Source organism: Aythya ferina (genome assembly GCF_964211825.1).
Source record: "Aythya ferina genome assembly, chromosome: 7".
Lineage (NCBI taxonomy): Eukaryota > Metazoa > Chordata > Aves > Anseriformes > Anatidae > Aythya > Aythya ferina.
This window is the reverse complement of record NC_140302.1, coordinates 5,959,172-5,985,522: the sequence shown is the minus strand read 5'-3', so window position 1 is coordinate 5,985,522 and position 26,351 is coordinate 5,959,172. Positions and strand designations below refer to the sequence as shown.

At 40.1% G+C, this 26,351-nt stretch overlaps 2 protein-coding genes across 3 annotated transcripts; one reads left to right on the top strand and one right to left on the bottom strand.

Annotated features, from left to right (window-relative positions):
• Nucleotides 1-1,636: 1,636 nt before the first annotated feature.
• FAM149B1 (family with sequence similarity 149 member B1) lies at nucleotides 1,637-14,399 on the bottom strand. Of its 2 annotated transcripts, XM_084525127.1 has the most exons (15): nucleotides 14,224-14,399; nucleotides 13,397-13,501; nucleotides 12,662-12,794; nucleotides 11,469-11,611; nucleotides 10,715-10,834; nucleotides 9,879-10,049; nucleotides 7,906-8,093; nucleotides 7,497-7,627; nucleotides 6,864-6,914; nucleotides 6,263-6,375; nucleotides 5,449-5,658; nucleotides 4,508-4,634; nucleotides 4,061-4,186; nucleotides 3,095-3,176; nucleotides 1,637-2,101 (listed from the first exon to the last, which is right to left on the bottom strand). In XM_084525127.1, exons 1-15 carry the CDS (start codon nucleotides 14,271-14,273, stop codon nucleotides 2,028-2,030), a joined length of 1,824 nt encoding a protein of 607 aa, XP_084381253.1. In that variant the 5' UTR covers nucleotides 14,274-14,399; the 3' UTR covers nucleotides 1,637-2,027. The 2 variants fall into 2 exon arrangements, with proteins under 2 accessions (XP_084381253.1, XP_084381254.1); XM_084525128.1 differs by lacking the exon at nucleotides 6,864-6,914 and having other exon boundaries at nucleotides 14,224-14,398.
• Nucleotides 14,343-24,382, top strand: ECD (ecdysoneless cell cycle regulator). Its single transcript, XM_084525126.1, has 13 exons — nucleotides 14,343-14,650; nucleotides 14,737-14,854; nucleotides 14,941-15,028; nucleotides 15,548-15,729; nucleotides 16,279-16,471; nucleotides 17,363-17,491; nucleotides 18,645-18,770; nucleotides 19,337-19,422; nucleotides 20,215-20,321; nucleotides 21,028-21,211; nucleotides 22,518-22,585; nucleotides 22,714-22,928; nucleotides 23,516-24,382. Exons 1-13 carry the CDS (start codon nucleotides 14,470-14,472, stop codon nucleotides 23,744-23,746), a joined length of 1,908 nt encoding a protein of 635 aa, XP_084381252.1. The 5' UTR covers nucleotides 14,343-14,469; the 3' UTR covers nucleotides 23,747-24,382.
• The last annotated feature ends 1,969 nt before the right edge of the window (nucleotides 24,383-26,351 follow it).

Below are 26,351 nucleotides of genomic sequence, written 5' to 3'. Positions count from 1 at the left end.
GTAGCTCAAAGGAATAAAGCTGGCTTTATTTTGTGGATCATTTCTTAAAGGCTGAAGAGCCACAAGGTGAACACTTACTTCTGAGTTGAAGGTCCTCATCACTTCAGTGACAGAATTCAGAAACAAGTTAACAGAGCTCCCTTGGGAAGCTGGAGGTAGAAGGGGAACCCTGTTCCCATTTACTTAGCTGCTTTAAACATTATTCTGGTTCTGAGTTGAGTAGATTGCTGTGTTGCTTAGCACACAGGCCTTGAACACAGCTTTTGCTACACAAAACAGGTATCTAACAGCACAGGACAAGTCTCTGGTGTCAGCCATTTGAACAGAAATCAGAAGTTACCTTACCAGAGACTGCTTTCACTTCTGTAACTTACTGACTCCCCTAAGCTATGAAATACTACATTACTAGAAGTCTGTTCGAGTTTACGTATTTTTGTAACCGACACACTAGGGCTACTGAAAAACAAGTCCCTGAGGAATGGCACTGGTACAAACAGGATGCTTATCTCCAGCTGAGATAACTGAATTCTACACTACACAGTTTTCTGATAGCCTCAACAGTTAGAGAAACTTTTGAAAGGGCTTAGTGACTGCAGGCTACTTTCTAGCATCCATTTAAAGAGATCTAGATCAAGATCAAGGCTTTTTTTTTTCTTCTGGAAATGCAAAGGAAGGAGTTATCCTATTTACGTTTGCACACTTCTGCTTTGCTTTCTTTTCGATCAGAGCATGCTTGAACAAACTGGACTGAAGAACGTGAATCCGGATCAAAAACTATCAATCAGCTGTTCTCCAGGTGCAACTAATACTTGCTGGACTGCATAGCTTATGGTGGAGAATTAGGGGAGCCACTTCAGAAAGCATTCTGACAAGTTCTTTCCATTATGAATTGTAATTTGGAAAATATTAATGATAAAGAAATGTAGAAAAAGTGCTTTTAAATGGGATTATAATGGAACAACCATTTTCTTGCACTGTCCTAGCTGTTAAAATACACAAGTGGTTATCTTCAGCTTGTCTTTACACTTTCTTGTAGTCTGGCTTGGGAGTAAGACCTTCAGCTACTCATTTATTTTGAAAAGTTTCCATTTCATGTTTTTGTTTTCCCTGGAGCCACAAGGGCAAGGAGCTGGTATCTCTAGCATGTCTGTCACACAGTGCAGCGCAGGTCTACTAAAAACAGTGTTGCAGCTGTGGGCTGTGGAGCTTTGTGGCGGAGTGCAGAAATACACAACTGCAGGTTTATTTTAGAAAAGGAGACTGACCTAGTGTCTGTGGATTTACCATAAAACACCTCGCCAGGAAGACAGCATGCTTTCTTTGGATACAGTCTGGACCTACATAAAGCTATTCCTTTTCCCACCTTAAACCTTCTTCAGACACTGAGGAAGAGGTATAAGTATATAACACAGGAGGGTTCGGTGGTATGCTACCCCTAAAGCTGTCAGTTCTCTTCATCTGTTTTGCTACCTTATTTTTACACAACAGCATTAGCATCTGCCCCAAGTACTACAGAATTCATAACTTGTCTAAGTTGAGTCGTAGAAGCAGTAGCACATGCAGTGCTTGCTTTTGATAATACAATATTGCTTCGAGTATATAAATATAGCTTTAAACATAGCTTTAAAAACTTAAATTACTACTGCTAGAGAAGGCCTGATTTATCTTTCGTAGAGCTGATGGACGTATCAGCAGGTCCTGCAGTACCTGCCTGTAACAACATGAACCAGTCACAAAACAGTAATAAATAATGGGAAAACAGTAATGATTTAGAGTATCTGCTAGATTTTCTAGGAGTTATGCTTCACTGTCCACTGGAGTACAGCTTTTCCTAGTGGTAGAAAACGGAATGTGCAAGTATATCCCTTCTAATCTTTGGCAGTTGCTTCTTAGATTTATATAAAAAATAAGATTATTCCTAAGAAGGGTGTTTGAAGACTCTCTGTAAACAACACTGATGTTGCTGAGAATGAGAGGTGGTTCGGGACTTTCTGGAGATGGATGGATGGATACTTCTTCATGACACGTTAGAACCCATGTTTGTTTTTTGTGACTGATCCACTTCGACTTTGAGCTTTCACAGAGCCATGCGGATGAAGACCTGATAAACAGAGATCATGTACAACCTTAAGATTTCTACAAGGTATTAAAACTAAGTACCAAATGCAGCTCCTTCATCATCTTAATGCTAAAATGAAATGTTTTTTTTGGGTTCTTATTCTAGCTATCCGTCAGTAAATCAGTAGCTTCAAAAAAGATTCAAATAACTTTCAAGGTATTTTGCTTTCCTTTAGCGAGAGGCTTTCTTAAGAGGGAAGTAATCGCATATCAAACAACATGATCAACTGGAAATTGTAAGTTTTAGAAGATGTGACTGTCCTTCCTACAGGGCGAAGTCTGTGCTTTCATCATTGCTGCATTTCTGGGATCTGCTGCGTTTCTTCATCTCTATGAAGTATTCAAATCTACAAAGTTTTAGTGATTTTTTTTTTTTTTTTTGCCAATGTAGCCATCATAAAACTCATTTTGCATTTAAATATGTTGATTCAGGGAGGGGGGACATACTCATTTTAATAGTGAATGCTCCTACCTTGATTAAAACCAAGTTATTTCAGTTTAGTGCCTTTATTAAACTCAGGCTGCCTCTTGTACCACTTGTACTGGTGGTGGTTGGCCATTTGGCTATTAATCAAGCTAAAGGACCCCTCCCATCCTCTAATAATCACTTTTGTGCTTGCTACCTTACCCCTTGTAGCTTCCATTAACTTTTGCAGCTTTAATGCTACCTTTTTAGCGTGCTGTTCTTATCTGAGACCTCCAGTAGAACTCTCGTTGACAAACTATTTTTCAGAAGTGCATCTCATGCCCAGCTCTGCGGAGGTGAGACCTGACTTTGTGTTGAGGGTAACGGGGTGAGAGCTACAATGATGGCATTCCAAAAAGCTGTTCTAGGGCACGAGGGCTAACTTGTGCAACAAAAAGTTAAAATGCAAAATTGAACTTTGAAAAACTTCCTCAATGTAGGAAATGGGCGCCCATGCAAAAAGCCCACCTCTTGCTCAATTTCATTAAATGCCATAACTGATGGGCATACCTGAATCTGTTGATCCTCTGCTTGGCCAAGATTGATTACTGTGATCGATAACAGTGCAAGAACGGCGACGCTGGGGGTCCGGCTGTAAAGACAGGTCAAGTTACTTACGCTTGCATGAAAAAAACCCGCAAACATCAATAATATAATACAACTGAAAACTACTTGAATGTACTTATTTCCTGAGATACCTGATTTGCAAGATGTTCTAAAGGTTTAAGTAGAGCTTTTACATGTTTAAGGAAGGTTAAATCAAATTCAGGGGTAGAAAATACAGTTTTCTAACACTTAGAATGACCACTCAAGCATTTAGGCGGGACTCTTACTACTTCTAAAAACTGTTGTCCTTCAAAGCAGATTTTTAGAAGGTTTGAACATTTGTAACTAAAGTCAAGGATTGAAGTTTTATGCAGAAACTAAACCATCAGCTATTTAAAAGCTGCTGTTAAAATTTTAGCTTTGGAAGCTTAGATAAAAAGTCCTTTTGTACTCTTTTATCTGTGAGTGTAGCTGTAGAAAGCACTTCCTGAAGTCTATGTAATAAAGCTTGAAAGCATCCTCTTTTACCCCCACCATTCTTACAAAGCTTTCAAAGATGATGCTAGGGTATCAGTACAGGTGATAGATTGAACGTTATACCTAATGTAAGGCTTAGCTTATTGCAGAAACATCTCAAATGTCTTTAAGATACTTCAAGAAGAAAGTAGCACCACCAGCTGCATATAGGTGTAGTTAGGAGCTGGCTGGGAGCAGTACAGTAGGACCCATGCCCCCCCCAAAATGACTCTCTCTCTTCGAAGTTCCAAACAATGATGTTTTTGCTAACCTGTGGGTTTCTAACCCCATGACAAACTTGATGGCACCAGTCACCTGTGATATTTGGTTCTCAAATAACGTTTATCTCTGTTAAGTGTCAAAGCACCTGGTTCAGTAAACAAGGGTGATTTGGTATCATTTGCCATGGTTTACCAAGAACACGTTGGTTGTTTTAGGCCTGGAGAAATGATCAGGTAAGAAAAGCCTCTCGTGTAGCTGCTGGTGGTTATCTTCATGGGTCGTTACACTCTGAGCTCGACTGGAGTTCCCCCGAGATTTCTGCATTGAAGGATGATAAAGTTACGATGACTTCATATTGCAGCAGTGCATTTAAATTAAGTACCCTAGGAACTGAAGTTAATTTTCCAAGTCAGTTATCCTACTCCTACTTATGGGAAGAAAATTGTGGCATTTACTGGTTACTGCATTCACCTCTGGAGGATGATGCTGGCCAAATCTGATGCAGGATTTTAGTGCATGTATTACAGCTGCTGTCACGAGACAACGAACGAACTGGACCTCTGGGGTTTGGTAACTGGATCAGCAGTAACTACAATTTCAGAGTGTCCAATAGTAAAATTAAATAGTTATGCCTATTACCGTTTGCCTCTGGGATCCTGCGGTGCCCACGCGCTCTGCCACGTCCGTGGTACTGATGGGTGGTAGGAGATTATTTCGGCTCAGTGGCAGCGGGGAGGGTGAGGTCAGCTGCTCGTATGCAGTCAGACTGAAACGCACCAGTAAGAAAAAGAAAAGCAAAGCTTCTATGTTTGACATCGCGAAACATAAAATATTGACAGCTTGTTTGGCTTTGTTTAAGCTAAAAATGTTGCAACTAAGAGCAATGCATGCAGAGTTTTGCGGTGAGATGCTCGTGTTAGGGCTGACTACTGGAGACTAGATTTTAAAAAAGGAGTTCAGTGGGTAAAGTTTGGCAGAAATCTAATTTATTAACAACAACTTATAGTTTGTAGGCTGTTTAATATTAAGCTGATAGGCAAAGCGAGTCTGAAAATCAATGCCGAGCAGAAACTATCACAATCATGGTGATGGGGATATATAAAAGCAAGTTGGTAGTAAAAATGCTCATCGTCTGCAGTTCAAACGGGCATGCTGTGTGGCTGTACTGCAGGATGAAGGTGTATATAGAAAGATGTTCTCTTGGGCAGCTGCTGTGCAATGGCAGAATCGTGACTGCCCATTCCCAGAGGTGGCATTATTATCTGCTCTTTTTTAATAACCTTTAGGGCTAAGTATTGCTTAATGCTAATTTCAGCCCAGCAACTGAAGATGAACACCTACCCTAGAAAACAGGAGCTGCTCATATACACATATATATTTATTTAAGAGTATATAATCCCTGTGATTAACTAAATGCAGTCAAGATCATTTATACCAAACAAAATGGATATATTCTAGACATTTTTTGTTTGTATTAAATCAAGGAATTCACATTCTTTCCCTTTAACTGAATATTCTTTAAATAAGCTGGGTTCTCTAAACGTGGTATTTTGCTGAGAGAAACTGGTTTTGAAACATACATTCGAGATCCCCTGAAGACATCGTCCACAGATCGCGGGGTCCCAGTACGAGAGTTGCTCATGTTGATGGGATGCAGGGTACGTGGTGGTGGGTTCTGCCTTCTCGCGGACCTTGACAGAGATGATGTACTGAGCTCCAGAGGGGGACGATTTGGCCACGTTCTGTTTGGGAGGATGGAAGTGGAGCCTGGTCGTTTGTCATCCAGGTCCCTAACAAAAGAAACAGAGAAACAAAAGAGAGTGTTAATATGACCCTGCTTCCACCGTACTCATCCGCATGTGACATTACCGATGTTACATGTGGACACAGATGATGTGCTGTTGTTTTTGTCACATAACCATATAAAATTTATGGCTCAAATAGATAGGGAGTGGAAAAGAAGAAAAAAAGCCTATTACATATAAATACACTTTTTTAAAAAACTGAATTATGATCTTTTTTGATTGAAGTTGTCATATATATTCTATGACTAATTATAGCTTCTATACTAAGAAACATTGCAAGAGTTTTCACACCCATAGCCTAGATCTAATGGAATTCCACCTCTAGGAAATGAACAGATCATTCTGAGCTTCATCTCTTTTTGGGATGTCAGTGCTGCAGCTGTTCACTAAAGAGATAAATCAGTAGCAATTATAGAGAAAATCTCTACCAGAAGTATACCATTTCATATAGGACAAGTATATTAGCAAAAAGAAAATAATTGAGAATTACTTTCTCTGGTATAGAAAATGATCTCATGCTCTTTTGGGTTGAATCCCTCTCTCTGTGGGAGTGCTCTACTTAACAACAGACTAAATCTATAGCTCTTACAGTGTTTTCTCCATTATAGGCAGATTCCTTTGCTGTAACTGGATCCCATGGATCACTATCAAGCCATTTAGATTACGTTGAGAGCCGCTACTTGAGCTTTGAGAGAGATTTACCTGGAAAATTAAAAAAATTATATATATACATATTGTTTGAATGAACAGTAATGAATTACTGTTTGGTAATGACATACGCCCATATTTATACAGTTTGCTAATCATTTTGAAGGAAAGAAACCCATTTCTTTCAGGACACTGAGATAAATACTCAGTTGTTTTATTTCTGCCATCTAGGATGGGCATCTTAGTATTACATTTTTCCTACAAACTGTAGTGCTTAGCAAATGTATCATACCATGCTGTCATATTTAATATTTTCCAGCTGAGCCTCTCATTTTCATGACACAGTCTTCCAACAATGGTTATAATCAGGAGTTTTACAAAACTATTTTTTTCAATATATTTTGACATTTATTTTATGTCAAGAACAGAACTGGAAACTCCTCTCCTGGAATACAGACTGATCTGGAAAAACATCAAATTCCACCCACCATAGCAATAGCACACAGAAAATAGCAGAGCTTCCATCGCTCCAGCATACGTACTTGTGGTTTTCTTCTCTTTTTGGTTTTACGGCCACATCTGGTTTTGGGGCACTACATGTACAGTAACAGAAATGGGAGGAAGACACAGGGAAGAAATAAACAAGAAGTAAAAAGGAAAGAGTTGAATTAAAATGGAATGAACAGAGATAATGCTTTGGTGCTCACCACTCTAGGAGCATATAATCTAAAGCAGACCACACACAGTCAAATTCAGTGCCTGGGGGGAAAATAAACAACCGTCTTACAACTTTGTGGGGATTTGTTCTTTATTCCTTCATCAATTAACAATTAATAAGCTAGTGAGAATGGGCTCTCACACAATCTTATATCTCACAGTTTAGTTCGAACTCTGTTAGATGTAGAAACAACCGCATCATTAATGAGCAGTCACCACATGGTAGTCCAATATGTATATAAAATACTAAGTTTTAAAGAGAAAAATAGGAATTCAAATTCGCAATTGAGGAGTAGCAGAACTTAAGTGGTTAGGAAGGACAGTCAGCATCCATGCAAAATCCAAACTAGTTGTATATCTGAACAGTCCCCTGCCATACTTGCATCTTTGCTCAAGGTAGTATTGTATTGATTCATCTATATGCAAACTGGCTGGCTAAAAATACTTAAAATACTTACCAGATTTGATGTCCCTGAGGGCATTTTAGTTTGTGGCACGCGAGGCAACGACACTGGCGGAGGATCAAACTGCAAAGGGCTTCCAGAACCTGGTTGGATTGTTTCTACTGTTATGATGTTTTTCTCATCATCTGTGCAAACCCAAAGAGAATCCCTGTCAATACAAACTATTGCTGTTGTACTGTGCACAGTACTGTAAATCTTTTTTTTGTTTGTTTTAAAGAGGAGTCCTCTTAAACACAAAACTCTGTGAAATCTTCTGATAGCATGTCTCACACTGCTAGCAAAGTGAACAACCTTTTTTACCCTGAAGAGCTGCTTCCCAAATGCATCTTTCTCCCGTTAAATCCTTGCAAAACTGAGTAACTGAAATCCTCTTTTCTATCGTCAGTTTAACTGTGATCCTTACCAGAGGCTGATCCTTCCCAGTGTCTGCGGATTAACTCTTCCATGCAGCCTAGGACTTCACTCCACACATCATCAAACACAAATGTGAGCACAGCATCCTTCATGCAGGAATACGGAGAGATAGGAGGAAACCCTAGTTTCCGTCTGTCAGAGCAGAGTCCCATTTTCCTCTCATGCAATTCCTCCTCCCTGTAAAAACGTGAGCTTTATATGTACCATAAACACGGTATATTATCTCCTTATTGTGTGTATATATATATATATATATATATATATATATATATATATATATATATATAAAATTGCATATATCTCCTGCAATTTTGTTGCAATTATCTAATAGGATTAACACATTAGCTAAGGCTGTATTTCTGCTGTTTCCTCTAAAATTGAAATAGGTCAAGGCAGCTGGCCAAATAGGTTGAAGACATTACTTCAGGAGAAATTTCATATGTAGCACATAATATTGTTTTCTGAGAGCCACCAGAACAATGAACAGTAACATCAAATGACTTGAAAAAGCAATTTTTTCCAGTATTTCTGGAATACTTACTGGCACTCTCATATCTTCCAGAATCCACCACTGACCTAAATGAGAAATGACTGAGACAATTGCCTTATCAACTGAATGCCTTGGTTTCTCCATACAGACTGACTAAAAATGATATTTGATAATATCATTTTATAAAATACTTGATGAATAATAAATAATTTACAAAGGAGATAAAAGTCCCATTTAAAAATGAATGTTAGCAGTTACAGTCGTATTTGTTCATCCCATTGTTAGGTTCCATATCACTACAGAACTCTGAAGACAAGACGAATATTACTACCCCTGACTATCTAATACCACTCTCAGCCTACCGCTTTAACATCCAGGAGGTGCTCAGGGCAAGGGCTTAATTCAGTTGTAGATATTTAGACATAATCAGAAAGAGGAAAAAAAGGAAACAAAAACAGTTAATTCACAGCTGCAATGGACCTTGGCCACAGACTCCTCCACAATTGCAAGAGGTATTTTGAAGTTTAAAACCTAGAAGACAACTGCTTGAAAAAGTTTTATGTTCATCTGCCAAATTTTTAGAATGAAGAAAAAACAGTGATGCAAGCACAGTTGTTTTGGCTTTTGTATCTGTTCCTTGAATTAGTACTTAACAGCAAAAAGCTACAGACCTTGAAATAAAGGAGATACCACTAGAAGAAAACATATTTTACCAAAATTTTATAAAGGCAGCAATATTGTTTGCTGCATAATTGTCTCTCTGGCCTGGTCAAAGAATGACACCTACCAGTTTGAATTTCACAGTCCACATAGCTAAGAGGCTTTTATTTATTAAAATCAATTAAGTAGTTAGCAGCTGACATCCAGAGTTCCTACCCAGGCCATATGTTCATATTGTTCGGCTGAATAAAGTAGCAAAAAGAATTAGTCTTTACATCACTCTTAATCCCTTCTTTTTAAGATAAAATTAGTGGTATTTTTTTCTTGGCAAGCATCAAATTCACACTGATTCTTAAATTACCACTGAAAAACTGTAAAGGTACAAAATCCCACCCAAAATGCTTATCTGTACAGTGCAGTAGAAAGCAGAGAAGCATGCTGCTAGTGCACGACAAACAACAATGAATTTGACTTAGTAGAACAAATAAATAGCATTTAAACAAGTTTTAAATATGCCAGTGTGTAGTAGGTTCTTAGTTATGATGGAATTAACTATTTAAACCAGGAATAAAAATAGCTAGTATGAGAAACTATGTAAATTTTTTAAAAATATAGCAAAATAAATTGCTCTAGGAGACAGATAAAGAAAATTCCCAGTGCCCTGCCAACCTCAGGCTTCTGAAAGTTCTCAAGAGGAAAACAATAATTAAAAATATCATCAAATACTTTACGAATCAACAGCAAAACCAAATATGTAAGCCTTAAGACCAAAAATTCTGGGACACTGGTATGATCTTATGCTCAGTACTTACACATCTCTGCAGTCAAATGCTAAATATTCCTCCATTACACCTTCAGAGACAATTATTCCATCTTCACCTTCTTCGCTCTCTGGAGAACACAAGGTTGGAGATTTGGAACGGTCGGCCTTTTTGTGAACAGGACTGACAGAAAGAGGCACCTTCTTGCCAAAAACACTAAATCTGCACAGGCGACAGTTTTCAGAAAGCAGAAATGAAAAAAAGTTGTTATTCCACTTCTGACAGCAGCATTTGGTGAGCCAAGAGACTGAGAGACAATGTGGTAGGTAAGGCCAGGTATTGGAGAGCCAACAAATTTATGCATTACAGTAAAAATTCTTTTGATTTGGATATTTTAAATTCTTGCTAAGGAACCTGAAACTTCAGTAAAGCAATAAAAGCTAATGAAAAAAAATAAAATTAAGTTAAAAATCTCTAAAACATTTTAAAAGATTAAGCAGCACTAATGTACTATTTTGCATTTTTAAAGTACTGCACACATTTAGCACATGACTAACAATAAAACCAGCCACAACATGTACATATATAATACACAGTATATACATATCCTTTTAGAAGTCAGCTAACAAAAAGTATTTCTGCTTAGTGACTGGTTTCCTGCAGTGAGCAACAAGGACACCTAGATGGTCTTGCTATTCTGAATGTACTTTTTTCAGTTAAAAAGGAAAAGAAAATAAAGTATGCTACGTTCAAAGTTCAGCCTAACAAGAAAAGTTAAATCTTCACTTACTGCTCACAGTTTAAGAAGCCAATTGGCTGCTGTGCACTGAGAGAAAAAAAATTACCTTCCCACCTTTGTAAAGCCCGGACCAACTGCTGATACTTACTCATTAGAATCTTTTTCTTGTAATGAGCTTACATCGGATAAACCTAAACTGGCAGAAGCTGAACTCGAATACCATCCATACCCTTCATCTGTGGGGATTACTATCTGCTTCCCCACAACCCTGCCAGGGCAAAAGCAAAGGATAAATACATCAGAAAACACAGAAAGCAAGATTCTTTCAGTGTGTAAGAACACACAGCAAAAAATCCTAAAAATTCTACTGGGAAGCTCTGCAGTTTTCTTAGGAATAGTTAAGTGTGGTTTTAGTTTTTCCTACTACAGGTTGCTTTGAGTCTGTTAAATCCATTAAGAAAATTTTGCTCGTTTTTTCAGGCCCTGCTAATTGTTAAACTTTTGAATATGGACAAAACCATTCAAGAATATGTAATGAAAATTTCAAATTGAAGCTTCCAGATAGCCATAAGGACTGGCTGAGTGAGGTAGTAGGATTTTTTAAATTATTTTTAAGCTCCTGGGTTTTAGTTATAACATACATCTTTTCAAAGAAAATTTTGTTATATTAAGGTTAACTCAGTTGCAAGTAGCAATAATCCTCTGGCAAGGAACCAAATTAAGATAGTACTGTTTATTAATGACAATGGCAGGCATAGTAACAGAGTGACCTTTTTATCCCTATGTACTATATAATTGCATAAAACCACCCTGCTGTTACTGTTGTTTTAAAAGCAGTTGTTACCAGCCCTACCCCATTATAAATCCAGGACAGTAATGACATTAGCCTATTAATAAAATACCTGAGATGAGGAAAGTTGGATGTCCACTGCTGGCATTCTTCCTGCAGTCCCTCAACATGTACACTTTCTTTCTGTTCATAGAGCAGCTCATCAATTTGTCTGAACATCTGCTGAACTCGTTGCGTGGCAGCTTTATCAAATTCCTAGAAAGGAAAGTTATCCAATAAAGACTTGTTAAATCTTCCAAATGCTATTCACTTCTTTTTTTAATGTTGAAAAAGACATCTGTTTGTTTAAAGCTTAGCAAGTCTGGTTTATACAGAAAGACATTAAATAATCTTACCCCTAGATATAAGGCAGGCTGCTGTTAGGACTCATGGCAGACACATAATAAGCTTACAGTGACACAAAAGCTATTAAAATGTTTTGAAATGTCTATATTATTATATTAAAAACATAGTAATTTACATAATATAAACCCAAACAGGAAGGATAATTCTCTGCAACATTTTAATGAAATGGAAAATTTCTTGTTCATAATGACCACAGAAAACAATAAAACAAAACACAATGCAGACTGGTCTGAAACACTGGGGAAGTGAAGGATGCTCAGAACCTCACTTGTTCTCATGTAGCTAGAAAATGGGGTTGGTTCCTGAGTAATTGAAATCTAAACAGTCCCATCTCCATCTAACAGAAGGCAATGGCATGCTTTGTTTCGGCAGATGGGGAATTTAAAAAAAAAAAAAAAAAAAGTAGCAAAAATAATCTCTTAGAGGCTTACTCTATTTTAAGAAGCATACAAGGTTCCAGAAATTTTCAACAAAATGAAGTTTGGTAAACTCACACCAAGTATCTGCAAGTCATCCACTTATGTTTTGGATTCCACAATAACAGCATTTGTTATGTTGTATATATACATTTATGCACTAAGCGATTTGTATTTCCAGGCCATTTTGCCCGTCTCTTGATTTGTACAGCTTTCTAACAATGGAGTTCTTACACGACTGTCTTGAATAATTATTATAATTTGCATTCCTCTATTAGATTGGTAATGTAGAATATTAACTGAATAACATGAACCTAGTTTTGATCTGATAATATGGAAGGATAAGGGGAAAGTCAACAGGATGTTTTAAATCTATTTATAGACCTGATCCTTGTTTTTATTGTGAAATATATTTACAATCATATTTCAAATACCTTTTTACTCATGGTGGTAGATTTGGTTTGCATGATTATGTTCTACTCACATCATAGCCCCAAGACAAGATCGAGCTGTCTTCAGTGGAGGTTTCTGCATAACTCGGACTAGCAGACCATGAATTCCCACGATCGGTCGGAGTAACAGGAGGGTAACCTGATTCCTTCGAGATTTCAGACTCACTGAAATGTACACATTGAGGCAAAAAAAAAAAAAAAAAAAAGAAAGAAAAAGCAATAACACCACAATGACAAAAAAGCAGTTAAACAGCCTTTTCATTCTGTACAAAAAAAAAAAAAAATCAAAATAGTTCTTAGAAATCCTTCTCTACAAGAGTTTTCATAGGGTTAATGTTTACTTTAGAGGCATTTAAGCAGAAGCCATAGTACACAAGCAAGTGTATTAATGCTAACTCCTAATAACCTCAATGATGTAGGACATCTAGGGGTCAAGGAGAACATCAATTTTCTCCAATCTATTGTAGTTAAGTTGAATACTATTTCTAGTTCCAATTCTACACTGCTCAGGAATTATTTTTCACTTTTTTCCACTTGCTTCTGTCATAAAATTACATGACCCTGGCTATTTATGAGATGGGAACAAAACACAGCTACACACTTATTATGATGTCCAAAATGGAAAGGACACGTTCTGAAATGCTACAGTGCTGAGGTAAAGCCTAGGAGTACCAAATGTATTACTTTTGTAAATATAGCTCCACACAAAGGGTATTGTTTTTTCCATGGTCTCCAGACAAAGATCCGTTTTCTGGTGTGACAAATACCTTGAAATCTCTCTGTAGTTTTCCAACGTGGGTGTGGCTGGGTGCCCCTCATCTTGTGCATCTGGCAGCGGATGATGCCGCAAGGCACGTTTTGTAAGTCCTTGTCTAAAAGAAAGAGCAGAACTTGATGTTACTGACAAGAATAAATATCTACACGGCTCCCAAGTTTTACACGGCTTTCTGCTTACTGAGGAATGCACTGATTTGCATACCTGAATCATTTCTTATTATTAGGGTAATTCAGGTTACCAAGGCTTTATTTTTAAAATACCAAAACTAACTCTAGGGTAAACACAGAGTTAAAAGGTATTTGCCTAAAAAAATCAGTGTCTTCCTTTAAACGTAAAGCTCTGTCATGAATCCCGATGCAGCTCTCTATAAGCAGCTATCATGTTGTTGTCCCCAGAGGGGACTTGTGATCAGGCAGAACAAGCGCGGCCTCCAAACTCAGCAAATTAGGAGCAGTTATTTGCTAGCTTATTGCTTTGATGAAGTTTAGGTGCCTGGAAAGAGAGATGGGCAAAGTCCCAGCAGCAGGAGGAGAGCCAACAGAGGTATCCCGAGCATCGGCTGAGGGAGCTGTAAGCGAAGGAGCCCTCCCCTCAGCTCACTTTCGGCGCAAAGACATTGAACTCGAGATTTAACCACGTTCCGCATCGTATGTCGGCGACTACATACGTTGCCCGCGACGGGTACAAACGCCTCACAGGGCTGCTGCCCGTCCCCGCCACCCCTTAGGGCTGGCCCCAGCCCCTCTCCCCAGCCCCAGCTACGGCCCCGCCACCCCCAGCCCTCCGCGGGGACCCTGCCTGGCGGCGGCCACTCACGACTCCAGAGCGCTGGGGGGCAGCGGCTTCCGCGTGTATCGCGACATCATCGTGCGGCCGCCTCAGCGCCGCCGCCATAACACCGCCTCCTCCGCGCCGCGGCCGCCATTACGCGGCCGCCTCAGCGCCGCCGCCATGACGCGGTCTCCCTAGCGCCGCCGCCATGACGCGGTCGCCTTAGCGCCGCCATGTCGCGACAGCCTCAGCGCCCCTCAGAGGCGGAGCGCGGCCGGCAGCGCGGCTCTTATGGCGGGGGACGGGGCTCCGGGCGAGGATGCGGTTCGCTACCGCCTCTTCGCGGTGGGGCCCGGAGGCGAGGAGCTGCTGCGGGGCTGCGCCCGGGACATCGCGGAGCGCCTGGCGCCGCTGCTGGCCGCCTACATCTGGCAGCGGCAGCCGTTCCGCCTGCGCTATGTGCCGCCGCGGGGTGAGCCCGGGGGGAACGCGGCGTGAGGGGCGCTGAGCCGCTTCGTTTCTCGTGTTTTATCCTGTTTTCTCTCTGCGCCCGGCCAGGAGACACGCCGGAGCACCTGGGCGGCAGCACGCGGTTCGGGGATAACGTGGAGGACGAGTGGTTCGTCGTGTACCTGCTGCGGGAGATCACCAGGGCATGCCCGCTGCTGGCGGCCAGGTGCGGGCGGGGCGGGGGGCGCCGAGGGGACCCAGCCTGGCCCCGGGCGGCTTCACCCTCACGGAAACCCCTTTCTCCTCGGCCAGGGTCGACGACAACGACGGGGAGTTCCTGCTGATAGAGGCGGCCGAGGTCCTTCCCAAGTGGCTCCGTCCGGAGAACAGCGACAACAGGGTGCGTACGGCCCCGGGGCCGCCTTGGAGCCTCTCAGCCCAAGTGGTTTGGAAAGGACTGGGCAGTGTTCTCCTCGGGATCCTTCTTGCATCTATCCCAGCTTCCTAGCTCAGAAGTAGCCACTGGTGTTTTTTCCTCCCGTGTTCTCAACTGCTCAGCCACGAGGGTTTGCTGCCTGGATGATGCTTTTATTCCCCTGTCATGTTCTTCAGCGGTTAGGTTAGGCTGTCTGGGTCTCCTGAAGCAAATCTCCAGTTGAAGAGAGACTTGGTGTTAAGGAAGTCAGATTTAGTGAAATACATATAGTATTCTTTTTTAATTTATTGGTTAGATCATGGTTTCTGGCACCTGTATTTATATCATATCCCATTAAAAAAAAGTTGTTCCCTGTGTTATTTCATTATTTGTGCTTCAGTAATCTGAGTTTAAACAAATAGATTCTTGTATGAAACAAAATTTTGCATTGCTTGGTGTGTGACTGTTCTTACCCTGTCTGATGAGACTGTTACTGTCTGCCAGGTGTTTTTTTACAAAGGAGAACTGCACATCATTCCACTGTCAGAGACTCAGGAGCAGGAGGACTGTGAGCCATCTGCTGCCTGCCCAACAATCTCACAGGCGTTACGGCTGTTGTCCACCCGGTCGGAGGAGCTCCTGGCCGCAGAACCCATTCGAGCAGCGGTGTATAAGCGCATCAGTGGGTATGTGGATGGTTTCATTTGGTTTTCTGTTGGTTTACTGCTGTGATACCACACCTGACAGTTGCAGGAATTTCTGTTCCTTCACATCCTTCTTGTACTGATTGGTGAGGAAATGTGAAAGTTGTGCGAGCTTTTAGGAGCCCATTGGGGAAATGAAGAGGATTGCAAACTGCTGCCTAGAACCAACATGTTTTTCTGAGCATCAGGTAGTTACAGGTGAGGTTAGCTTGTGCGTTATTTTCTGCAAGGATTTGGCAGTGTGAGCCAGATGCACTCAGTGCAGTGAAGGATACTGTAGAGCTGGACGTGTTAGTGAAGTTCACAGTGATTCATCTTTGTGGATTAAATTTTTATTAGCCGTGTATTTCAGTTTTTTTTTTAAACAGATACTTCAAATGGTAGACTAGCTGAATTTTAACTTTATTTCAAAATAACCTTCTGGCACATAGAACAGTTTAATTTTAATGTGAAAACGTGAACTATAATTAAAAAGGAGTGGTTTGGGCATGCTATGTACTTAATACAGTGTGTTGCTATTGTATGATGCAGGTATCCAGAGAAAATTCAGGCCTTGTTCCACCGAGCCCACTGCTACCTTCCGGCAGGCATCGTGGCAGTGCTGAAGCAGCGCCCTTCGCTGGTGGCTGCAGCAGTCCAGGCCTTTTACCTGCGGGATCCTGTAGATTTACGAGCATGTCGCACTTTTCAAACTTTCCCTCCAGAGCAGCGTGTGATGACCACAGTAAGTCATCCCTCTAATGCAGCTTGTTGTCATTTAATGAAGTTCTATGGTCGAGTTAGATAAACACATGGATTTCACTTTTAAAATAGTATGTTTTCTAATATATTTTTTCATGAATATACAGTTGATTTTGTAAATAGCTTTTCTGCCTTCAGATTGGCACTGACTTTCAACTGAAATCAGAGGATGCTGCTAACAGCTTGTTTTCTGAAGAACTTGCTGAGTAAACTGGCCTGCTTGTGTGATCTGAGCAGTTTGGCAGCATTGCCAGCCAACATGGAGTTGCCCCTAACTGCTCCTTGCTGGTTGTTCCTGGGCTTGTCACCTCAACTGTAGTCGCAGTGGTTTCCTGAAAGCTCTTTTATGAGGTGGAATATTGACCAAGCAATGTTGCACTTCCATATGGTGTTTTGCTCCTAGACTCCTGAAAATAAACTTGAGTCAAGTTTTAGGCTTCTGGGATGATGTAGTTTTGGATTTTGAAATCTTAGCTTTAGTTTTGTGAATTAAGGAGCCTTTACATCCTTACCTGTAAGTGTGTGTGTGTATATATACATACATACATATATGTATATACACACACACACACACACACATATAGATATATATATGCACACATACCTTTCTGGCATAAATAGTGAGGATTTTTTAATGTATTTAGATTGAACAAAGTTCATGTTTATTTAGGAGATACTGGGAACTTGGAATATTTGTTGTGAAATCTGAAAAGTGACATGTCTTAAGCAAATATATGTATTTTGAATATCGTCCAAGGTATTGTCTTAATATAGGTACTTTTAAAATACAGTTCAGGTGGAACTGTTGGGAAGTTGATGCCTATACAGAGCACACTCACCAGTGATTTTTTTTTCTTTGCTTTGGCTTTTGCAGGTTACATTCACCAAGTGTTTATATGCGCAACTTGTGCAGCAGAAGTTTGTCCCGGACAGACGCAGTGGATACACCCTGCCCCTCTCATCTCACCCTCAGTACAAAGCATATGAGCTGGGCATGAAACTGGTAATTATTTTGTATGGATTTTCTATTTAGTCTGTTTGGTGTTTGCATGTGTCTGAGAAGTGACTCTCTGCTTGTAAGTTGTCTGCTTGTACAGAAAAATACGAGCAGCTTGGCAGATGCCATTTTTCTGCAAATACAATACTGTGGGCGATTTCTCTTACAGAATAGGGCACTCCTGTACCTCCACCCCTGGAAACCATCCCAGTCAGGATTCACATGGTTTTATTTCTGTTGCTGAGCTGGTGTTAAGCCCAGTTAGTTTTCTTTTAAGTAATATCAACAATGGTTTCCATCTTAGGATAGATGAGATTTGTTTTAGCCTCTGCCTGAAGCAGTTCATCCTTTCACATTCAAAGTTGCTGCTTGTGTTTGTGCAAGGAGAAGTTTCTGTGGACTGAATTTGCATTTCAGTTCTGCCTCCTGTGTGCTGAGAGTGCATCAAAACTGCAAGTGCCGTGCCTCAAGTGCCAGAGCTCATAGGGGGGTGGCTAAACACTAGTGCAGCCCATGACCCTGTCCTGCACCTCCTGCACCAGGCACGTCCAGCTCCTTACGGTGTGTCTTTGCTGCACAGAGAAAACGTAAGCAGTAGCTGAGATGGAAATGGGTTGGGATTGGTCTGTGTGAAGTGCAGAAGGGGTACTGGTACAGTGTGCCCTGGGGCCCTGCTGCAAATAGAAATGCAGCCACCTGTTTTCTCACAGATAGCAAGATAACAGGATAGCAAGAGGTTTTTTTTTGTTTGTTTGTTTGTTTGTCTTTTTCTTCTGAAATTTTCTGTCCTGAGACTTGTGCCTCAGTGCACCAGGTTTGTATCCACAAAATGTGCAGGCTAGGCAACTTGGCAGTTCAGCACAGAATATAAATAGAGATGAAATGTTGGCGCTTCCTTGAGGAGTAGCTGGTGAACTATAGATCTGTATTCTGGGTTGCTTCTCAGTGACTTGCCCCTGTAGACAAGCTTTGTATGTCAGGTAGCAGTGTCTTGCTTTGGAAGTTGGAATCTGTCTTTCTGCAGCAATAATGGCAACCATCTTTGGTATCTGTGTCTCAAATGGCGGAATCAGAAACTCGGTGATAGGGAGTTCTTTATGCAGTCATGCACTTAAATTTCACATCTTGAGAACAGTTTGTTGTTGCATTGCTTATACAGGCTCATGGCTTTGAAATTCTGTGCTCCAAGTCCAGTAAAGCATCTCCTGATTCCAAGAGAAATGAGTGTAGCGGTCCTGTGTGGGAGAGATTCCTCAATGGCCTGAAGGAGAAAGATTATTTCAAGGTGAAGTACTGTGTGTGTGCAAGTGCACATTCATGCATCTTTTATGCATTCCAGAAGAAAAGAAAGGGGAAAAAAATGTATTTTAGCTCTTGAGCTTGTGTAAGTACTTAAAGCAGGTTAGGAAATCTAATGTTTCTGTCTATGGAAAGTGAATGAATATCTCTAAAGGAAGTATGAGCAGTTTGTTTTAATTTCTTTTGGAAATTAGAAAGGGAAAAGCAGGATTTGGTATGAATTCATCTATCTAAAGAAAGGGGAAATACACTCAAAGAAAGGAAGGCACAACATGGTTGTGTGTCAATATAAATGTTTTCACTGTTTTTTCTTTCACCTGCATGCATCAGTAACTAAATGGTCTTAAAATTCTATGTTTAATACTCCCCCCAAATCTCATTTGGACCCATATAAATTACTGCAAGTATGAATTGCAAAGCAATATTACCTATATGGATTTTTCTCAGCACTCAATTTTTGTGACACAAACAATTGTCATTATGAAATCTGGCTGTGAAAAGGAAGTGGAGGGAGAATTGCTTATATTCATATGTATGACTTGCATTAAACAGGGAGAAATGGAAGGCTCTGCAAAGTACATGGAGCTATTGCATATGGCAGAAGATTACTTCCAGCAATCTCTTACTAAGGAAGAAAGGTAAGAGCTACTTGGAATCAGTGATAACGCAGTACCTACAAGTACTTCAAGCAAGGTTGTTTGTTTTTTTCAGTACTTTCTCAAAAAAAATCAGAACATTTTTCTCCATTGTACGCTTAATGTAGCTGCTGTGGCTAGGGCATACGAGTATTGATTCCTCTGGATCACTGTTAGTAGGAGCTACTGCTTGACTAGCTATTTACCTTGTTTTTTTGAAGTGTTAAGCTATTCCAAGTGAGTTAAGAGGTAACGGAAAAAGCATTATTAATTTCATTGGTTGGCTGTGGAACTTGTTTTAAGTTTCATTGAGAAGCAGTCACAGTGAATGATAAATATGGAGTAATCTGTCTCCTTTACTTGAGACAGGCAGCTGACTTTAGACTTTTCCAGAAGATCAAGTCCAAGAAATAAATCATTGCAAAAATATTTGAGGATTTGCCAGTTCATAATATCTTGACTGTTACTTGCTTGAAGTTCCAGTTTGTGCTGTTTGGGATCTGGCTATCCAAAAGTTTATCAAAACAAAGTAAACATTAGGAACAAAGGAAGCAGAAGAGAAATGGGCTTTGGAGTCATCATCAAGGAATTACAGCAATTTACTGTGTTTTATTTTGGCTGTTACTGTCTGTGTAGTAACCTGGTACTTCCCCACGATTTGCTTATTTTGACATATTCGTGTAGAAGGAGTAATGAGGAATTTGCATGAAAACATGCATATGGAGTGTCAGATGCCATTGGCATTGTTATCTGAGCAAAAATTCATTTCAGTAAGCTGAATTGTTTTTCTTCTAGCTGTATTGAAGTGAGTCCAGGTGATGAAATCTTGTCATTGCTCCAGACAACAACCTTTGATGTGAAGGAATTTGAGAGGGAAGCAGCTTGTCTTCCTCCGGAGGATGGTGAGCAGGATGTAGCAGGGGTGGTGTCTTCCTATCCCCAGTTGCGCTTATTTATGCGGAGAGAGGTGGAATGTTCAAAAACTGTATCAATCTCTGTATCTACTTAACTCACCTCCTGTGCTGAGATTGATAGACGTGGTATTTGAGGGCAGCCATTTAAGATTGAGGCAGCCAGTGCGTTTGTATAAGCCCCAAAGCCTGGGGTTGTTAATTGGTAAGATATGCAATCCAGTTCCTGATTTGATACTGCTAGGTCAGGAACACTATGCACGCATGTGCCAGGTCAAGTACTTTGTCCACCAGATAGAAAGTTGTGAAACGTTACACGAGATGAAACTGATTCCAATACTGACAGCACAAAGTTAATTAGTATCTGGCCCATTCTGATGGCCCACCTAAGGCCAACATAAATGTTGCTATTAGATGGTTTTACTCATTTAATCAACATGTAGCTGGTGCCAGTGTGCAGTACAGGTCACAACTGTATTTCTGGATGATCTTTTAAAGCACTAAAACCAAGGCTGAGCTTTGTTTTTCTCAGCCTCTCACTACCTCATACCTCATGTTATCAAGTATGAGCATGAAAACTTAATCCTGCAAAAAAAGTGAGCTACAAAATACTAGTGGTACTCTCCACCATCTAGGTTGGGACGTGTGGGCTAGCAGGCATGTGCACTAATAGAAAATATGTCCTTTATTCTTTCAGATGATAGTTGGCTGGAGATTTCTCCAGATGATCTAGAGAAGATGCTGAAGGAGGCAACAAATGAGTTCCATCCTTCCTCAGATGAAGAAGAAGAAGAGCAGAAATACAACTTGGAAACAGTTGCTGAAAGTATGAAGGCTTTTGTGTCCAAGGTGTCAACACACGAAGGAGCGGAAATGCCATGGTACTTGTATTTTGAAGTTTGGGGTCTGGTGTGGGATGTGTGTTCATTCTGTTAGAACCCTTTCATCTGTAATGCAGAGAATTGAGGTTTGAAAGTATTGATGCCTACATACTTCGAAAATTACTTGGTGACCATTGACACTGGTGCAGGTAGAAGTGGTGGGAGATGCTGTATGTTTCAGAGCTCTTACTTAGCTTTGTGGGTTTGTTTTGGTTTTAACCCTTTTAATTCAAAGGGTTACTGCTTTCTCTTACCATAGTTTCTAGCACTGCTGTTAAAATGTACATCTTACGACAGATCATTTTTGCTGAAGGTTTTCTGCCATGAAAGAAAAATGATTCAAACTGCTAAGATGGCTTTAATGAAGCTGTACAGAAATAATGTGTAACTTAATTTCAGGGAATCTGAAATTATGACTTGATTTTTGTGGTACAAATCTATCTAGATGTCCTGTAGAAAATAATTTTGAACATGCTGTGCCAGTTTCTGCACCAAGGCACATACTGTGCACCTAGAAGCAGGAAAAAAGAATCACTGTGCATCCCTCTCGTTGTTCCCAACAGTGGAAGAGAAGTGCTCATTGAAGAGACTTGACTATGTAGGCAACAGCAGGATGCAAATAAATTAATTGTTGGGCTTAAGAAAGGGGGTGCGAATGTCATTTGGACAGGCCTTTTATTTTAAAAACAGAGTTAGGTAGTAGAATATTGTTCAGGTTCTTCTTAATAACTTCTATATTGCTGGGTAAGCTATATCAGGTGTGAGGGGTTTATGCTCTTACGGCCCTTTCTAAGCGGTGTGAGAGCAGGACTTTGATAGCATTAGTGTCAATGTCTGATGTAAAGCAAGCTTCTGCTGTTATTTAAAAAAAACAGCAATTTTTTGGTTGGTTTAGGCGACCAAAAAAAGGCCAACACTGAGCTTGATGAGAGACCAGAATGAAGCCTTCAATGTTCTTCCTAGGCAGGAGACCTCAGAGATTCTCATCTACTTAACTCTTTATCTAGGTTATGACACCACCACTTAGTTCTACAAGGATGCCAGGCCTACTTACTTTGGTAACATTCAGTGTGATTTTTGTTGGGCCAGTTAGAACAATTAAAGTTGGTTTTCTTTTCTCCTTCAGCCTAACACTCCTCTGCTTGCTTTTTATTGCTAGTTCACACAGGCCACGGGTTTCTAAGCCCTTTTTGAGCCATCATTTCAAATGTCCTAGGCTTAAGAGAAATCGATATGTCATTTAGTCTGTGTCAAGCTTATGCAAGCCTAAAAGCTTATTTTAATAACAAAATATCTTTTATTTCAGGTCATCTGATGAGGCCCATGTTACCTTTGATGTAGATTCTTTTACAAAGGCGTTAGACAGAATTTTAGGTGAGATTGCTCCTTTATTTCTTTTGTCAGAATATCTCATAGTTATTTAGTGTCTCTGGGTTTTCTGATGACCTGTGGGCACTGTGCTGATTTGTTTGCTGTCTGTACTTACACAAAATAATAATCAGGGGCAGACTCAGAAGAGCTGGATTCTGATGACCTGGATGAAGAGGAGGACTTTAACTTCTCAGACGAGGATGATGAAGACTTAGATGCTGAAAATCAAAGGCAAAAGCAGAAGCCTAATGAACTTATAGGCAGTCTCAAGTCATATATGGATGAGATGGACCGTGAACTGGCACACACCAATGTTGGGAGAAGTTTCACCACCCAAAAGAAAGGGGTAAGTATCACTTGAGTTCCTGTTTGTAGCACTGTAATTTCAAGAGCTTTAGTAGGAAGAAGAAATACACTAAAAGTAGTAATTCCAGGTAGTGCGATCAACGTGTGCCCTCTAAACACATGCTAACTAATTACTAAAAAAAATAAAATCCTATATGCAAACAAATGTGCTGCAGTTGTGATGTGTTTTTTTTTATTATTATTTATTATTATTTCTTTTTTTGAAACAAAAACTTAGCTAAGCTTTAACTTGCATTGATTCCAAGGCTTGGTTTCATTTCCTTGCAAGCTGCAGTTTGACTTCTTACGTTTCCGTAGGAGATTAATCCCATAAGAAACTGAGCCAGGACTCACTCACTCTCTATGTCCTTCTCTTGGCACTTAAGCTGTATGATAGAAAGTGCTGATTTCTAACTGGCATGAGCATTTGTTGATTAAATTCCCGCCTCTCAAGGCAGGTTGGAACGTTCTGAACTTAGTTGGCAGCAGAACTGCTTGCTTTTTTTGCTTTCTTTTGTTTTCTTTTTTTCCCTTCTCTTGTGGTTAGTCTGTATGACTTGTCTTGATGAAACATTTTATTTACTACAGGCAAGTTCTGCTAAAGGAACTACATGTCAAGATGCTGGCCCCGATTCTGAAGCTGAAGATGCTGAGTTGACACCAGTTGATGTGGATACGAACCTAGTAGCTAACCTGCTTGAATCCTATAGTGCTCAGGCTGGACTGGCAGGACCCACCTCCAACATTTTACAGAGCATGGGGGTGTATTTACCTGAGAATGCAGATCAGATTGGCTCTAATAAGGGAGCAGCAGAATAAGAGACTGTCTTCATTCAAAAGACATGGCTGACTGGGGAAGGAAGCACAGAAAGAGAGTAGCAGTATTTAGAAGAAAAGACAAAAGGTTTGAATTTAAAGCATTTTGTGCATTAGTTATGTGTGGCTTTAAAGATGCAAAGTGAATTTACCTGGAAAAGCTGTCTTTGAATACTGCCATGGACAGGATTAGGATTTTTCCAGTGCTGATATGTTTTCAGAAAGCTGCACAATGATGTGACTTGAATGAAACTCTTACTACAAAACCCATCTTTAAAGTTGACATTCCAATTTGCTGTACTTCTAAAATGTCCTTTGCCCGTTATGAGCTGGTTTCAGTATCTGGAAAGTAGTTCATGGTCTGAAAGTGCTGCTGCGTACAGAGGGAGACAGAAATACCATGTGATAGAAACAGTATTCTCTTACAGATTTGGGGACACTGATTAAATAAATGTTCAGCAGACTCTGAACATTGTGGCTTTTCAAAAAAGTACAAATGCTTCATTGTAAGAACTTCTGATAATTGCTGTAAGAATGTTTTTTAATTCATTAGGAGTATTTGAAAGGTAATTGAATATGTAAATACTTTTATAAGTATTTTTTGAATTTATTTAAATAAAAGCAGAAGTGCAACTTGGATTGCTGGAGCTCCTTTTTATTTGAAGGTATGCATAACTTCCTCAGCGCAGTATCGGAAGTTCTTGGAGTTAAAGCATTTTCATAATGGGGCATTTTTTGGATTCCGTTATCGCTGAATGTTGGTAGCGTGCCAGCAATGTGTGAGCCCAGTCTGAATGGTTTCAGTTGTGTGGGTTGTTTCTTTTTTTTACATACAGAAAATGTAGCCAAGAGCTCAGCATGTTGCTTTCACATAGAATAAATAATCTATTCTGGATATGGAGACTTAGTTTTAACCAGATAAATATGAAAGAAAATACATAGAAATTCCTGTGTTACAGAGAGCAAGAAGGTAGACCTGCCAGAGTTGAACTGGGTTTCTGCAAGTCTTTTCTATTTTTCTGCACAACAATTAAGGAAGTATCTTAGCTGGTAGAAGAGAAGCTTGCTCCTGAAGGTATGCCTAGCTGCTTTTAAAGGATCGAGTTGTTATTCCTGGTATCAAGGTCTGGAGTCTGTTTAGTTCAAGTCTTTGTTTTAAATGTTTGGCATTATCACAGAATCACAGAATCACAGAATTTTCTAGGTTGGAAGAGACCTCAAGGTCATCGAGTCCAACCTCCAAATTATATTACCTGACAACGCAGCAAAAGCTGTTTCCTTGTTCAAAGTGGACACTTGTTGGATAACAAGTTTCAGTATACCATGAAGTTTCCTTTGCCAATGAAGCTTGACAGAAAATTCTTGGAATGTGACACATCAGCACAATTTCACTGAAATTCCTGAGACCACAAAAATTTACCTGGAACACTTGCTCGCTGACTTCTCTACTGATCTATATTATGGTGTGGTTTTTTTTTTTTTTTTTTTCATTTTTTTCTGTTTGTTGGTTGTGGTGGCTTTTTTTATTTGTTTTGGTTTTTGGAAATGATGACTATCTTGTGAAATGCTCCAATACAATGTCAAAAACATGGACTTTCAGTAGGTGAATGAATGAAGTGAATGCGTACAAGGAGTGTGGTGGCTGTGCTACCTCCACATCTGGCCCCTGTTGATGCTGTGTGAGATACTTTGTCAGCAGCTTCTGGAGAGTACTGGTGAGCTGGGCAGGTATTAGAGATGGAAGGCAAAATTAGGGGGTACAAAGATGCTGCTACAACCAGAGGAGTTCGGATTGCAGAGTGGTGAGATGAAATAGGATGGGATTAGACAACTCTACACTGGAAGCCAGAAACTGAGTAACAGTTCTTGAATTGAGCAGGCAAAGATAACCAGCAGGTAGTGGCAGAAAATGGGTGTACCTGAATGTTGAAAAGGATTTAGGTTTTAAGAGGGAACATAATGGTGAAGCTACATAACTTTTTCCACGGAGTAGTTTAATCATCTTAGATACTTTCAAAAATAATAGGTACTGCCAAAAATCAGTTCAGTTTGAAGAGCGTGATCAAGTTTGAACTCTCCTTGGCCTGTACTGTACGAAAGGTCAAAAATGGATCAAAAGACACTTCTAATGTATTGTCTGGGAAAAAAAAAAAAAACAAACTTCTCATGTTCAGAACAAAGCAGCTCTTTTGGAGGCACTTAGCTGCTCGTGCTTCATTGGGTAATCTTACTTTGCCATCAGCTGGCCTGTTATTTCTGTGAGGCTGTGCTTATCCCAGCTCGTTACATTTGTTTAGCAGTCTCACAGTGGAGACCTTCAGGACGGGAATTACTCAGTAGAATTTGCCATCTAAGAATAAGCACTTCCACTGCTTTGAAGTAGTGTATGAGGCATTTCTGCTTTCAATTTTGAAAGAATATTTTCAGTGGAGGAAGCCTGATGGAATTAATTAGGGAAGACAAGTGCAGCATGGTTCCCTTTCAGCAGCTTGCTATCAAAGTTTCCATTATATTCTAAATTTGTTTTAACTAGTACTGCATTCCAGCACAGTTTATTCACTTTGCTCACTTGAGTATCTGCCTTTTGTACTGCCCTGTTTATCCTAGA